Raw genomic sequence first — 16379 nt, 5'->3', positions numbered from 1 at the left:
AAAAAAATTATATCCAATTATTACTATTATAGCTCGAGTTTCGTCAGTATAAAATCGGGGAGAGGGCGGTATTTCAGGACTGAGGAGAGCGACGGCTTGCGTGGTCACCTTGGGGACGGAGCAGTGACACCGCCCGGGAGCCAGGCAATCCAACGTTTCCGATTGGCAGAGGCTATGGGAGGGTCCTCAGCCCTCTGAGAACTCGCAGTTCTGTGAGCGCTGGGATGGGGGCCCGGGCCTCCGGGGTTAGCGCGGCCCAGGAGAGAAGCAGACCCGGGGAGCGGGTGGGAGTCCGGAGTCCGGCGTGTGGGAAGCGGTCGGCAGGGCGCCGCTGACGCATGCGTATCGGGGAGCCCAAGCCAGCGCGGCGCGGCCGCCATTGCTGGGAGGCTTTCGTCAGAGTCCGCCTGGCCCCGGCGGCTGGTCCAGCCTCAGGGGCCCAGTCACTGGGCGTCATTGGCTCAGACATCGGGCCCTCGTCACCCTCTCCCGCCTCGGTCGGGACAGGCGGCGGCGGCTGCAGCGGCGGCGGCGCGTAAGGGGGCGGAGCCGCCCGCGGCGCCCTTTGTCCGTGGAGGCGGGTGAGTGCGGCGCCCGCGGGCCCGGCGGCGGGCGAGGGGGCAGGGCGGGCGGCGGCCCGGGGGTCCCGACACGGAGACCCCCCGCGGTGCCCTCTGGCTTCTTGGAGACCCCGTGCCCCTGCTTCGATGGGAAGGCCTCCCCCATTCCCAAGATTACAATACAAACCTCTTTTTTTCTATTTCCTTCTGCAATTTATTTTTGCATAGGCATGGGTGGGTCTTAGTTTTTGAAGTTTTCCCCCATTTCAAGAGTATTAAAACATTCACCTTTATTTTCTTCTAATACTTTTACAGAATTTTAAACAGCTTCCCCCCCCCCTTTTTTTTTTACATTTAACCTATATTTTATTGGGCATTAATTTCGTGATAAGGTGTTAGGTAGTAATACGCCTTTCCGCCCCATGGTCTTGCCATCGTCTGTTCTCCCACTGAATTGATATGACACTTTTATTCTACTCTTGAGACGTGTGTATACTTGGGTTCGTTTCTAGGCTGTTTCACTGTTCTCAGTTTCTGCATTGATACCATTTTGTTTCCGTTTAAAATATGTTTTAATCTGGGGGCAGAGTAAGTCCTCTTTAAATATGTATAATGAGCTTTCTATTTCTTTTACTTGCTTTAGATTGTGGGGAATGTAACAGGTACAAAAATGATCATTTTCTAAGAGACAGAATAGATCCCAGCACTTAGTAGGTGCTCTTATTAAATGAAGAATGTTGAAAGTCACTCTGTTGCTGAAAAGTTTTATACCCTTCCCTGCTGCCATCGGGACAATGTTTTAGTTTCTTAGCAATGCCCTCAAAGCCCTTTACGACCCTGGTATTGCATACTGCTTTGCCTTCCATCCTTGCACTTCATGCTCTCACCATACCGAACAGGACACAGAACCCTCTGGGGAAAATTCGTTAATTTAATTATATCAGAATTTTAAAATTTTGTATTTGAAACAAAGGGCTAAAAACAAGAGACGTGAAGGAAATGTTTGCAACATGTGTTAGAGAAAAAGGATTAGTGTCCATAATATGTAAAGAGACTTGCTTTTTAAAAAAAGAAAATATGGCAAAGGATATGCACAGCAATTTATAGAAGAAATACAGGAAACCAATAAACAAAAAACGTGCTTAACCTCATAAGTAACCCTAGAATGCAAATGAAGACAAAGATTTTTTCACCCATTAGACTGGCAAAATATTAAAATATCAGTGATACAGTGTTGAAAAAAGTGCAGGGGGGAAGGGCACGGGTTGTACACCGGTTGTACAGTTGAAGTATTTTGAATGGCAATTTGACTATACCTTCCAAAATGTTAAATGAGCTCACTCAGTGGCTCAGAAATTCTGTTCTAAGATCTGTCGTGCAGAAATACTTGCACAGGTACCGAAGGATGTATGTACAAAGATGTTTATTATAATATTGTTTGTAATTTGAGAAATGGATACAGCTTAAATGTTCACTTTGGATATGGTTAAATATATTGTGGTAGATTGGTACAGTGGAATATAATGGTACTATAAAACAATAAGTTTATTGTGAAGTTAACAGACGGGGAAAGATCTCTAGGACATTTAGTGAATAAAGGATGTTGCAGAACAATGCATATGGTATGGTGTGCATTGCTGGTTACTGTCTGTGTTCAGAGATCCCCAGGACCACCCTCGTGTTTAGTGATGTTCTAGAAGGACTCAAAGAACTCAGCAAAACTGTTATACTCACAGTAAGATGAGTATCACAGTGAAAGGATATAGATTAAAACCAGCAATGAAAAAAGACGTGTAGGGCAGGGTCCAGGAGAGACCAGGTGCGAGCTTCCAGCTGTCCTCTGTCAATGGCCTGGTGCAGCTAGTGCTTAATTATCCCAGCAATGACATGTGGTCGTATGTAGGCAGTATTGCCAAGCAGGAAAGCTCATTCAAACCTGGGTGTCCAGAGTATTTATTGGAAGTTGGTCATGTAGGCATGGCTGAGCACCCATTTTGCTGACCTCCAGTCTCCAGCTCCTCCAGTGGGCAAGCTGATATCACATTGCCCGAAGTTCCCACCATAAATCTCATTGGTCAGGTAGACAGGATGTTTCAGGGGCTTATAGATTATCTACCAGGAGCCAGGTCAGGGTTAAACCTTTCTGTGGAATGTGCAGAGTTTGGACCATCCAGACCGGCTCAGTTAATCCTTCACTGCACACTATACTCTGTAATAAAGAACTCTTGCAAATCAATAAGAAAAACATAACATGGTAGAAAAGTGGACTAGTAACACCAAAGAGTAATTTATAAAAGAAAAAATACAAAAACTAAAAATATTAAAGCTCTACCTCACATGTTATCTAACAATTGCATATTAAAGCAGCAATTAAATACTATTTGTGTATTATATTTTAAAAGAATGATACCTAACATTGGCCAGTGTCACTGTCATACATTGTTGAAGAGTATGTAAAATGGTACAACCTTCTGGAACACCTTTTGCCTCGTTTCCTTTTTACTCAGCAGTTCCACTTCTAGGAATTTATCCTCAGGAAATAGGCAAAATTTTGCCAAAACTGTACAGTTTTGCTGTTGTCTGTATCCAGAAAGAAAGAAGGAAATAGAGGGAGGGAGGGAGGAAAGAAAAAAGGAAGCTAAATGTCTATTAATAATAAAACTTTAATAAATTTTGGGTATTACACACAATGAAATGCACTATGAATCCTTTTTTTAAATGAATATTTTGATTTTTGTTTTCTATCATGAAGTGATATACACAATATTATCAATTAAACTCCAGGTTTCAAGATAGAAAATTACATGCGTAATAATAACACATGCCATATTATAAAGTGTGTGTGTGTGTGTGTGTGTGTGTTTGCATAGAAAAAGCCTGAAAGGATATATCCTCAAAATAATAACTGGTTATCTCTGGGTGATGACATTGTAAGTGATTTTCTTTATGCTTTTCTATATTTGCTAAAATTTTTGTTTTACTGTTTGTCAGAAAATAAAATGAAGGTACTTCCCTGGTAGAGAAGGGGTGTGGAGAGAGATGTGTCTGGCTGCAGCGTGAGGAAAATGTTGGACTAAAATCAAGGACCAGTTAGACGGGGGTGGCAGTAATCAAAGTGAGAGGTGATAGTGGTCTGAATCAAGGTAGTGGGAGTGAAGCTGAAACATTCGCTACAGGTTTTAGGAGGTAAATTTACCAGGATTTGACTTTTGATTGGGGAGAGAGACTAAGGGAAAGAAAGAGAAGTCAGGAATGGCGTTCAGCTTTCAGGCTTGGTTGTACTATTCATTGAGTTAGGGAATATATTAGAATAAGAATAATATGTGAAATATATAAATACTGCTAACTATGTGCTGTTTATGTCCTAAATATTTACAAATACGTAGTCCCTTAATTCTCACAACAAACCTGCGAGGTAGGTACTATTATCCATAGTTTTACAGATGAGGAAGTGCAGGCATAGGGAGGTCGAGTAACTTACCCAACCAGCCTCACACAGCTAGTAAGCTGTGGAGCTGGGAGTCAAGCCAGTCAGTGTGGCTATAGGGTCAAGTGTTCTGACATACTTTACTCAATAGCAAATATATGGCAAGAGGCTGAAGAAGAATGAGTTTTGGACATGGTAGGCTTGAGAAATCTGAGGGACATTTACATGAGGATGTCTGGTAAGATGGTTGGGCATATATGTGGTTATGTAGCTCAGAAAAGATGGTCAGTGAAACCATGGAGGGAACAAGAGTAGATTTTGGGAAACCCTAAGGGCCAACAATATAGGGATGATAGGCAGCGGAGAAGGGATTAGAGCACAGCCCACTGAAAGACCATGGAAGTAAAGCAAGGCACAGCTGTCAGCAGTATCAGATACCGTCAGAGCTCAGGAAAGTACGAAGTAATGAGGCCCATTGCATGAACTATAAAGGGGGTTTTGCTGTTCTTTGACCAGAGCAATTTCAGTGGAGTGCTGATGGCAGAACAGAAGTAAGATTACAGAGAACTGAAAAATACATGGGTAATGAGAAGTAAAGACAAGTATTGACAATCCTTTGAGGAGTTCTGGCCTTGAAAACAGAAAGGATGGTAGTTGCAAAGGGGTGTAAAGCCAGTGAAAGTTTTTAATGTTGGGAGAGACATTAAATGATTTCAAATGATGAGAGGAAGGAATCAATAAAAGTGAAAGATAAAGTTGAAGATACAGGAATGAAAAGATACGCGCTAGATTCAGGCTTGCAGGGAGGCTGGAGAGAATGTACTGATTCCAGGGAAGAAATACTTTATAGTGCAAATTCCTGGGCCAGTATTACCTCCAGAGGTGCTATTTCAAATTAGATCTAGGATAGGACCAGCGAATCTGCTTTTCAACAAATACCATGATTCAAGTGATCTTCAGACTACACTTTAAAGAACGCTGCTCTTTTTTCTATTTTCTCCCCATCTATTAAGCCACTACTCCTGCCTTCACTTTCTTCCCCATCCAGTCTAGAACCTAGGTCTCCTGATTTGCAGTCTAGTGTTTTGTAAGGTAAAAAAGATTTCAGAAGTGGTTCGGCCCTGAAATTGGGTGACTGAAGTAGAATGAGGATGGAAATCATTGGAATTGAGGGCGTAAAGGAAATGAAAAGCTCTGATAGTCGTTCTGAGTTCTTGGCTTGCATCAAAATCTCCTGTAGGGCATTTTAAAAATATGTGGATACCAGGATTCATCTCAACAGATTCTGATTTAGTAGCTTTTAGATTGAGCCTGGCTAAATACATCTGCTGACTCTGGTGCCTCTTGTTACAGGTGCTCAACCTGAAACTGTATCTTACAAGATCCCTGCCAGGAGACAGATTTGAATATCATAGTGAAGTCTGTACCCGAAGGATTGATGCCTTTAGGGGGAAAAAACAGCGCAATAGCCATCTTCAGGAGCCTCTGCATCTCAACTCTACATGAACAAGGCAAGATTCTGAGGGTGGCTGCCCCTGGGAAGCAGAAATCATTCTTGTGGATATCCATTGGCTCCTGACACTCTAATGAGATGAAGCGCCTGTAATACCTGGGAGCGACTGTTTCCCATAAGGCACTGGAAAATCAGCCTTCAAGGACTGACAATATGGAAGCTGTTAGTACTGGTCTGTCTCCTGACTGTCATGCTGGAAGAGAACAAGGCTTTGGTGACACAACAGCTTAAGAACCGCAAAGAGGTGTAGTCATCCTGGTGGAGGGCTGAATCCAGGTACTCAAAAAGGAAGGTGAGCATTCAGAAAAATGAAAAGAGTGAAATCTCCTTCATCTGTTAGAAGGATCATCTTAAAGAGAGTAGAGGAGAGAGATCTCTGGAGTTTGAATTTGGGGATAATTACACAGTAAGAATTGGTCCTAAACATATGTTCCCTCCATCACCTCGTCTCAGCCGTTCTCATCTCCCACTCAGAATCACTTGGAAACGTCAGAATTTAAAATGCTGTTACCTAGGCGTACCCCAGACCATTAAATCCAAATCTCTGGGAACAAACGCTAAGCATTGGCATCTTTGAAAAATTCCCCAAGTGTGTAGCTACACTACTCAGTTCTCTTGAGCTTCCCATATGTCACAACCACTGGGGTTGTACCACAGAGGGGAGAAAGTCCTGCTTTAAATTCCTCAATGTGATAGAGGAACAAGGATGTCACAGTTAGGTCACCCAGCCTTTAAGTTTATATCTTAGAGGCTTCTCTCTAAACTGTCTGCCTTCTTAATGCAAAGCAAAAGCTCCAAGGTTTAGGTTCAGCCTTAATATTGTCTATTGACAAGATGCTTCCTTTCTCTTTTTCCCAGTGATGCCTTCTCAGAATGCTCTGCTTCCCCAAGAAGGAAACATGGAGGAGAAGGAAATGATTGTTGGGTCACAGATAGTCAGTTCTCAGGTAAGCTCATTTTCCTCCTCTGAAATGCTGTTGCAGTTCTCAGAATGTGGTTCTTCTATTTTTCAACCCTCAGAAGTGCTAAGCCCCCCAAATCCAGAGCCCTTGAGACTCTTCTGACTCTTCTAATCTCTCCAGGGTGTTTCCCATTCACCTTATGTGCCCCTTCATAGCTCTTCTCTCCTGTCAGCATTTTTACCAGATCACAGACTCATGTCTGTGCTAGATGTTGTAAAGGCAACACAGGAAGCTACAGACCATCTTTTAATCACCCTTCCCTTAAACAGCTCACTAGAATTTAAACAACACTTGTCATTCTGTCTGTAAGCAATGAATGATGCCCATGTCACTGTGACTGCTTGGAGATAATGGGATTATTAATATACCTGAGGACATCTGTTGCCATAGGTTAATGCTTATCGAGGATCTGTTGTATCTCTTCCAAAACCTGTGCAAGCCTGTTGTTACTATTTGATTAAGTACTATGTAAACCAGTGAGGTATAAGTGTGACAAGAAGCTGTTTCTGTGAAAACTAGTTGAATGCTTTAGAAAGACTCAACAAATGCCAGTCACCTTATAAAATACTGCCATCAAATTAGGTGTGAGCAGAACTGTAAAACATTGAAGGAAAATCATAAAAATATCAGAGGATTCTACACCTATATTATTTCCTAAGAGTCGTTTGCTTGTTCTGCTTTAACCAAGCAGAAACTGATGCTTTATGGATATGGGCACTCGGTCACTTAGATCGCTTTCATAGGAAAGTGATATCAAAAGATAAGGGAATAAATGTACGTTCATGTGTTTTAAGTTTTAAAAAGTTTAAAATACCTTTTATAGATCTCCACTTGAACCAGCTCTTTTGCTTACACACTAGATACCAGTCTTGATTGCTTCTGAAAGGAGGACTGTTCCATATTATATGAGATAATCATTATCCGTAGGTAGCAAATAAACTCATTGGAGGAGATTTTTAAAAGCCGGCATCACCCAGTTAATATTCAGAAAAGTGTAATGTAAGATGCTGTTATGAATGCCAAAGACAGCAAATACAGCAGGTGCTCAGAGAGGGGAGGAATCGATTAAGACTGGAAGGGTAAGGGAAGACTTCATGAAGAAGGGGGAATTTGAATTTGTGCTGATGTCAGGTAGGGCTTGGAGGTTAGAGAAGACAGGAAATAAAACTTGAGCAAGAGCAGGGACGATAAGGCGACTGTCAGCTGGAGCGGAGCTTTTTTTGGTATGTCAGTGCTTTGGGATCTTTGGGCTACAAGGAATAGAGTCATTCGGTTTACTCTTAATTGTAAGGCTCCCCACAGACAGAGATAGAAAGACGTAGAGGACTCAGGTAGCATATCTGCTTCTTGGTGTTCTAGCCAGAGGAGTTTGCTTTAATTTCCAAGAACCATTTATTGTATTCAGAAGGGAGGTGATTCCTTCATTCAGCAAACATTTTTTGGGCAGTTGCTATGTGCCAGAAATTGTGCATGACATCAGATGGACATCCGTGAGTGAGCAAAACAGACATGGTCCTAAACCCAAGTTCTTTAGTCTAGCAGAGACAGACATTCAGCAAATATACTAAGAAATTGCAGATTGAGATGTTTATTATATACACAGTAAGAATAAGGTGCTGTGAATAGACATTAGGGTATTAGACAAGAACTCTGGGGAAGCAAAATTTAAGATGAGAGGTGAAGGAGAATATAGGAGTTATAAAAAGTAGGTGGAAAAGAGCATTTTAGACATATGCTAAAAATCATGTGCAAAAACTGTGGGTATATTTGAGAAATCAGAAGGAGTGGAGGGAGAGAGGGACTTGGAGGAAGCTTGGAGAAGTATGCAGGAGCTAAGTACACAGGGTTTTATGGCCATGAAAAGAAGTTTGGGTTTTATTCTAGGTGCAGTGGAAAGCCTTTTGGGGGAATTTAAGCAATGTAGTAACATAATAAGTAACTGAATTCCACTTTAAACATCACCCTGGTGCATGCTACATAGTAAGTGAATTTATGAGACGCAAGAATGAAAAGGGGAGAGAACCCTTAGAAACCTATTGCAGTATTCTAGATGATGGAAAGTAATATCTTAAAACTAGAAGGTGGAAAAAACTAGGTGGCTTTGAGTGCTTTGCTTTGAACAGCAGAGGATTTGAGTGTTTTGCTTTAGGAAACAGCAGAGATTAGCAAGAGGGATAAAGACAAAGGAGGAAAAAAGATGACTTCAGAAAATGTAGCCCAGGAAATACCCAGGTAACAGTAAATCAGATCATGTCATTCCTCTGCTCAAAATGCATGGCTCCCATTTCACTCAGGGTAAAAGCCAAACTCCTTATGATGGCCTCAACAGTCCTGCAGAATCTGGACCTGTTACCTCTCTGACTTCATCAGTTATTTCTCCCCCTCGCTCATTCCACTCCAGCTTCGTTGGCCACCTTCTTCTTCCTTGAACATGCCAAACACACCCTTGCCTTTGCACCATTAACTTTTCAAGTCTTTTCTCAATTGTCACCTCTTAAATGACATCTTTCCTGACCACTTTATGTAAAATCACAACTGCTTCACCTCCACATTCTCAAACCCTCTTTACTCTTTTTTCTTAAAACATATTGCGTAATTTACCCAGTTTTCATGTTTATTGTCTACTTTCCCCTACTAGAATGTAAGTGTAATAGGGAAGATAATTTTAGTCTCTTTTGTTCTCTAGTGTATCCCAAGCACCATAGTTGGCACATAGAAAGCACTGAGTAAATACCTGTTGAACAGATAGGAATTTAGCATATGATAAAGGTCACATCTCAGACCAGTGGTGAAAAGATGATTTATTCAATAACTGATGTTGGTATTTCTGGGAAGCCTTCTGGAAAAAGATAAAGGTGAATTCATACCTTATACTTTACATCAGAATAGTCTTTAAAAAATTGATCAAAGATTTAAATGTGAAAAATTAAGCCATAGAAGTTACACAAGAAAAAAATGGGAGACTTCCTTTATAACCTTCACTGAGTAAAGACTTCTAATTACAACTGAGAATCCAAAAGCCATAAAAGATTGATGGGTTCAACTCTTTTAAAATACCCAAAAATCTGTATAAGAAAAAAAAAACTACAAGCAAAGTAAAAAGACATGTCAAATTGAGAAATATTTTTGCTACTCAAATTGCAGTGGGATAGTCTCTCTGATATATAAAACACTCCTCTAAATCAGCTAAGAGATTAGGAGTGCAGTAGAAAACTGTACAAACAACATAAAAAGACAGTTCACAGGAAGGAAAATTCAGGTGCATCTTTAACAGGAAAAATGTTCATCTGTACTTGTAACAAGAGAAAATTTAAATTAGAACTAGAGAAGGCTTGCCCTTTTATCACTATCTCTGTATTTCCCATGAGTTTGATATTTTCCACAAGCTCGGCAAAGTTGTGGGGGAGACAGGCTCTCTTACATTGCTGGTGTAAGTGTGTGGAGATTGCGCTTTCAGAAAAAAGACCAAATGTCTCCCATCCAAGATGCTTCCTTTATAATGTGACTTTTTTTTTTTTTTAAATTTTTGGCCAGTGTAATTAGGTTGGTTCCTTCCTTCCTTCCTTCCTTCCCTTCTTTCTGTCTGTCTTTCTGTCTTTCTTTCCAGTGGAGGTACTGGGAACTGAACCCAGGACCTCATGCATGCCAAGCACATACTCTACCACTGAGCTATACCCTCTTCCTACAGTATGACTTTGACATTCATCCCATCAAGATACATACCAAGGTCTGTTCCCTCCATTGAATCTGTGCAAACTTGTGACCCATAAAAGTGAAAGTATGTGACTTTCAAGGCAGGTCATAAAAGGCAGTAAGACTTCCACCTCATTCTCTTGGGACGCTTGCTCTAAATCCAGCCACCTTGCCATGGAAAATAAACCCCACAAAACAAAAAAGAGCTCATTGAGAAGCCTGCATGGAGAGAAACCAAGGCACACAGCCCTGGCTGAGCTCTCAGGTAAAAGCCAGTACCAACTTGCCAGCCGTGAGAGCGAGCCATCTTGAAAGTGGATTCTCTAATCTGCAGTCAAGCCCTCCCAGCTGATGCCACGTAGAGCAGAGGCAAGCTGACCCACTAAGCTATGCCCAAACTGCAGGTTTGTGAGCAAAATCAATGATAGTTGCTGTTTTGATCCCCCAGGTTTTGAAGTGGTTTGTTATGAAGCAATAGATAAATAACTTTACAGATTTTGTTACCTGGAAGTGGTGTGCTGCCAAAACAGACACAGACCGTATGGCATTGGCTTTGCAACAGAGCCAGTTGAGCAATGAGCAGAAGACGGAAAGGAAAAGGTCATTAGTGAAATCATAAAGGGCCTCAGGGAGAGTTAATGGAGGCCCCAGAGGACCTTTCACAGGGCTTAAAGGATAATTAGGAAAATACTGTTATGAACCGGAGGAAAGGGGACACTCAAAGAAAGAATTTTGGTCAACGTCACCTTCAGTAACAAGAAAAATAGGAAATATACTTAATCAGACTCAATGATCTATTTAAGGGGATTTTCAGGTAGAAGATTGAAAGTGCCGGCTGGCAGCTTCTGGCTGCCTAGAGTAAAATGTAAGAGGAAAAAGATAAGCTAAATAAAGAACTGTTAAATATAAAGGAGCCAGACATGAGAAGGTGCTCAGCATTGCTAACCATCAGGGAAGTGCATATCAGTCTCACAGTGAGAGATCACCTCACACTGTCAGAGTGGGTATCATCGAAAAGAACAAATAACAAATCTTGGTGAGGATGTGGAGAAAAGGGAACCCTTCTACACTGTTGATGGGAATGTAAATTGGTGCAGTCATTGTGGAAAACAGTATAGAGGTTTCTAAAAAAACTAAAAATAGAACTGTCATATGACCAGCAATTCCACTTCTGGGTACATATCCAGAAAAAAAAAAAAACACAGAAACACTAATTCAAAAAGATACATGCACCCCAATGTTCATAGCACCATTAATTACAATTGCCGAGATATGAAAGCAACCTATGTCCATCAACGGATGAATGGATGAAGAAGTGGCATATATACATACACACACACACACACACACACACACACACTCACACACACTCACAGTGAAATAGTACTCAGCCATAAAAAAGAATTAAATTTTGCCATTTGCAGCAACACGGATGGACTTGGAGGATATTATGCTGAGTGAGGTAAGAAAGAAAAAGACAAATACTGTATGATCCCACTTAAGTGTGGAATTTTAAAAATACAACAAACTAATTAATGAATACAACAAAAAAGAAGCAGACTCACTGATACAGAGAACAAACTAGTAGTTACTGATGGGGAGGGGCAATATAGGGGTAGAGGAATAAGAGGTACAAATTATTATGTATAAAATAGGCTATAAGGATATGTTGTACAACACAGGGGATGTAACCAGTATTTTATAGTAACTGTAAGTGGGCTATAACCTTTAAAATTTGCAAATCACTATATTGTACACCTGTAACTTATATATATAATATTGCATATCAGCTATACTTCAATTTCTAAAAGTCAAAAAAAAAAAAAGGAACCAGGAATTACTGAGTTTGAAAATAAAACTGTTTCTCATTTACACCTCTCAATATATACCCAGCTCAGGTACATTTTAAGATTGCTATGTACTGCTGTTTACTTGAATGGGAGAGACTCTGATGGGTATTTCTATGCCTCTCCCACCATTTTGAGTTTGTGAAGGATAGAGGGTGGGGCCAAATAACTATTTCTTTAGTTTACAGAAGGAAAAAAAGAGGGAAAGCTTGCAAAGAACCATTTCTAAGAAACTACACTCCAACAACCTCATCTGCATGTGGACCTGATTTATGTGACAAGATCCTGGACTTCAAACTAATGCCAAATGGGATGAAATGTGGGGGTCGTGGGGAAGAAGATGAGCATATTTTACATGTGGGAGGAATGTGAGTTTTTATGTTCACATTGTATTTTCTGAAAATGGCACAGTTTCTCACATTACATAGGCTCCTCTCATACTATGATTTAAATACACTTTCTATCAAGAGATGTGAGACTGTTCCTTCCCCTTGGATCTTGGCAGGCTTGTGACTGTGGTGGAACTGAAACTGTGATTCTTGAGGCTGAGTGATGAAAGGTTGGGAATTTTGCATTTGGGGTCCAACTATGATGAAGCCCAAGCAGCCTATGGAGAGGCCTCTCTGGAGAGAACCTGAGGCCCTTGGCTGAGCTCCCAGCCAGCAGCCAGCACCAACTTGTCAGCCATATAAATGAAGCCATCTTAAAAGTGAATCCTACAGCCCAAAGTTGAGCCACCCCGGCTGAAACAAAATGGAATAAAGATAAGCTAGTCCCGCTAAATCCTGCCCATGTTACAGATTCTGTGAGCAAAATAAATGGTTGTTGTTGATTTGAGCTACTAAATTTTGGGGTGATTTGTTATATAGCAATAGTTAATTACAGAGTATAAGTAGATACAACCCCGATGGAGATCAACTTGACAATATTTATCAAAATTGCAGATTCATATACTCTTTTACCAGACATCCTATTTGGGGGATGGATTCTGTAGATAGACTTACCTGCAACTGCAAAATAACATACATACAAGATAATTCATTGCAGCATTATTTGTAGTAGCAGAAGAGTAGAAAGCAGCTAAAATGTCTATAATAGATGAGTTAAATTATGGAACATTCACACAGAATACCATGCAGCTATAAAAAAAATAAGGAAGATATCTATGAACTGATGTGGAGGGATTTCCAGGATAAACTGTTCAGTGAAAAAAACAGTGCAAAAGAGTATCTGTAATTTGCTACTTTTGTGTAAGAAAGAAGAGGAAATAAAAATATGCATATAAATGTGTCTACTCCTTTGAGCAAAAAGATACTGGAAGGATAAACTTGAGTCTAATGAGATTGGTTACTTGCAGGGCTTGGCTGAGGATGGGGTGAAAAAGACAGGAAATGGAGGGTCAGTACGGGAGGAGGGCTTAAAATGAATACAAACAGAACCAAGTGAATCCAACTGTATTTCAAATTACTGATAGAGCCACACTAAAAATGAGTCAACTTTTGAACCTAAATGTTTATACCCTGTATCCTCAGGCTAAAAGCAAAACAGTTCTAAATACTGAACTCTCATTTGTAGGCTTCTTTCCTATAGGAGCATGTGTTAGCAACTCTGGAACCACTTTCTTTACATTCTAGGGTTGAACAAACAAGTAAATAAAGTGTGCATAATGAGAGCCAGGTTTCTCCCCGTCAGAGAAAGGAGTTACAGATACGAAAAGAGAGAAGGATAGAATGAACGCTGCTATGTTGGATTAGAATTAGAAGTATCAGTGTGGTCTCACAGGTTTTAATACACGTAGCTACATACAGAATTGGATATGGAGTTGTGTGTGTATGCACGCATATACACGTACACGTATGCATTCATCATTTTATATATCTTTCCCAGTTACAAACTCTGAGAAGGCCTAGAAGCAATGATACTCCAGTAGCATTGAGCACATCTAGTGCATGGATCTTGGTTTCTAAATGCCATTCTCCATTAAAAGGAACCAGACATAGCCACTCAGTATTTGACAACAGAGCAGGATGTGACAGACTGTGACCCTGTAGATCCTCTGGTGGGAAGCAGAGCTGCTCAGTATTTGACCATTAGAAGGAATCAAGGATCCTTGGAGAAGTGGCTGATTTCAGGCTTGAGGCAGGAAAAGCACAAGATGAACACTGAAAGAAATCTTTCTGTCCCAAAGAGTAAAGAAGTACTCAAAGAATGATAGGTACGTTTCAGAAGGACACAGAAGCCAGTTTCAAGAGGCTTCCACTGGCTAAATCCAGGGCAATCTGAGCATTAAAATAGTGATAGTAAATGATTATAACTTACTGAATAAGTAAATAAACCTACCTCATATAAATTAATGAGTGAATGAGAAGGTAAACCTCTTCAGCACAGTAGAAAGCCAACTAATAGTGTCCAAGAGTAATGGCATTAGAAAAGTATCATTTGGCAACCGTTATAATTACAGTTGATTCAGGCAAGAATTATGGTAAAAGCTAAAACAAGTGGGTGAAAGTTTGAGGAGGAACAAGATATTTACACAGTCTCAGAGTATCTTCCCCACAAGAAACTTAGTAATTACAGAATTCAACAGTAATCTTCCAGTGGAAATTACTGGTAAATAACCACCATAACCAAGGTAATCAAAGTCTGCATTACCAGTAATGGAACTAGACAACAGTGTGTGCTTCCTGAAAACAATTCACTGAGAAGAGCCCGGCGTCGTTCCTGGACTATTCCTGCTGTAAGTGCATGGTGCCCATCACTCATGACGAGACATTCGATAAGCCCAAATTGAGGCTTAGCCTACAAAATAACTAGCCTGTACTTTCAAAATGCCAGTGTTCTGAAATACAGAGAAAGGCTGGGAAACTGCTGCAGATTAAAGGAGCCAAGAGATACAAGAGAACCAAAAATCTTGAATTTTCTTTTGTTGGGACATTTAGTGAAATCTGAACAAATACATAGTTTAGACAACAGCACTGTATCGGTGTTAATTTCCATAATTTTGACCACCGTACTATTGTTATGTAAGAGAATTCCTTGTTTTTAGAAAATAAACACCAATTTTTTTAGGGGTTAGGGGGCATCACCTCTGCAGCTTACTCTAAAACAGTCCAGAAAAAATTACAGAGAGAGAGAAGAAGGGAGAGGAGAGGGAGGAGTTTGTTTAATTATTCTTGCAACTTTTCTTTAAGTCTGAAATGATACAAAAGAATTTTTAAGTTTAAAAACAATAATGAGGACATTCTCTATTTCCTAATATGTCTAAGATGGAAAGCTTTCCAGCATTAATTGTTAAGTTAAAAAGCAATGTATAAAATATGCACTTTGGAGGTTAAAAAAAGTAGGAGGAAATTAGAATCATACTCATATTTGCATTAAGAATTCTGGGGAAATATACTAAAAGCTGTAAATTGTGATCATTGGGAGTAGGAGCTGGACAAGAAGGAAAGAAGCATGGAGAGAATCTTTTTTTTTTTTTTTACTAAATATTCTTTTGTGTGTTTTTGTTTCTAAACCATATTATTATCTACCTAAAAATAGAATTCAAATAAGAATATGCAAAAAAAGAAGAAAATAAAAAAGAAACAGGTAACCAATTGCAAGATCATCATTAGAAGGTTTAGAAGGAAAGGGAAGTTGTAGGCAAGGAACTGATTAAAACAGCCCAAAAGAACTGCAGATGTGGACAGTAAAGAATGTAGGCTGTAATTCATAGTTTTCCACATCCCTGTGCTATATTCATGAAGCATGCGGAAAACTGAATGGAAGTTAAATATCGCAAGAGGGAAGATATTCTTAGAAGCGGAAAAGACATCCCTGTGGTCTGATGGAAAGAGCACAGGCTTTAGAATAAGATTTAAGATGAAATTCTGTTGCTCCCATCTACCAGCTGTATGTCCTTGGATAAATTACTTAATTTCGTCTAGCCTCGGTGACTCATCTCTGCACATTGCCTATGTCAATTGAAATGTATTTTAGAAAGATATATTAATCAAGGCATGAAAATTAATTTAAATAAAATGCCAATACCATACTTAAATATTGAATTTTAACTTACGGGAAAAAGCATTTATTCGGAACACCACACTCCTGAAGAATTGAGTTATTGTAGTATGAAGTGAGTGATATTTTGTTGGGGGTGTAGGGGGTGTAAAAAGCCTACAAGGAAGCATTATTCCATGCATGTTTTTATATTTTATCTTGAAAGTTTATAGAAAGGTACTCATTGTCCAAGTTTTGACCTGGATTAATCAGAGCCCTGAAGACTCAGCATAATGGTTTAGACATCCTAACCTTTGCCTACTGCTGCACTTTTGCCTCTTCCCATAAGAGCCCCTGTAAGAAAACAGTTTCTGGCTGAGCAGGGATTTCCTTTGT

General features: G+C 40.1%; 1 protein-coding gene across 3 annotated transcripts in view; it reads left to right on the top strand.

The window, feature by feature from the left end:
• ZNF713 (zinc finger protein 713) overlaps nt 1-16379 on the top strand; it is a 71946-nt gene that overhangs the window by 44611 nt on the left and 10956 nt on the right. Inside the window, exons 1-3 of one of the 3 annotated variants that reach the window (XM_074346016.1) lie at nt 164-581; nt 5341-5776; nt 6359-6447. In XM_074346016.1, coding sequence (XP_074202117.1) covers nt 6361-6447 — 87 coding nt within the window. In that variant the 5' untranslated portion in view covers nt 164-581; nt 5341-5776; nt 6359-6360. Of the gene's footprint in view, nt 1-163; nt 582-5340; nt 5793-6358; nt 6448-16379 lie in introns of those variants that run through there. The other 2 variants (XM_074346015.1, XM_045508340.2) reach the window with 2 other exon arrangements.

The sequence above is a fragment of the Camelus bactrianus genome, chromosome 18, assembly GCF_048773025.1.
Source record: "Camelus bactrianus isolate YW-2024 breed Bactrian camel chromosome 18, ASM4877302v1, whole genome shotgun sequence".
NCBI lineage: Eukaryota > Metazoa > Chordata > Mammalia > Artiodactyla > Camelidae > Camelus > Camelus bactrianus.
Note: the sequence above shows the minus strand (reverse complement) of the source record. Positions and strands in the feature narration are given on the sequence as shown.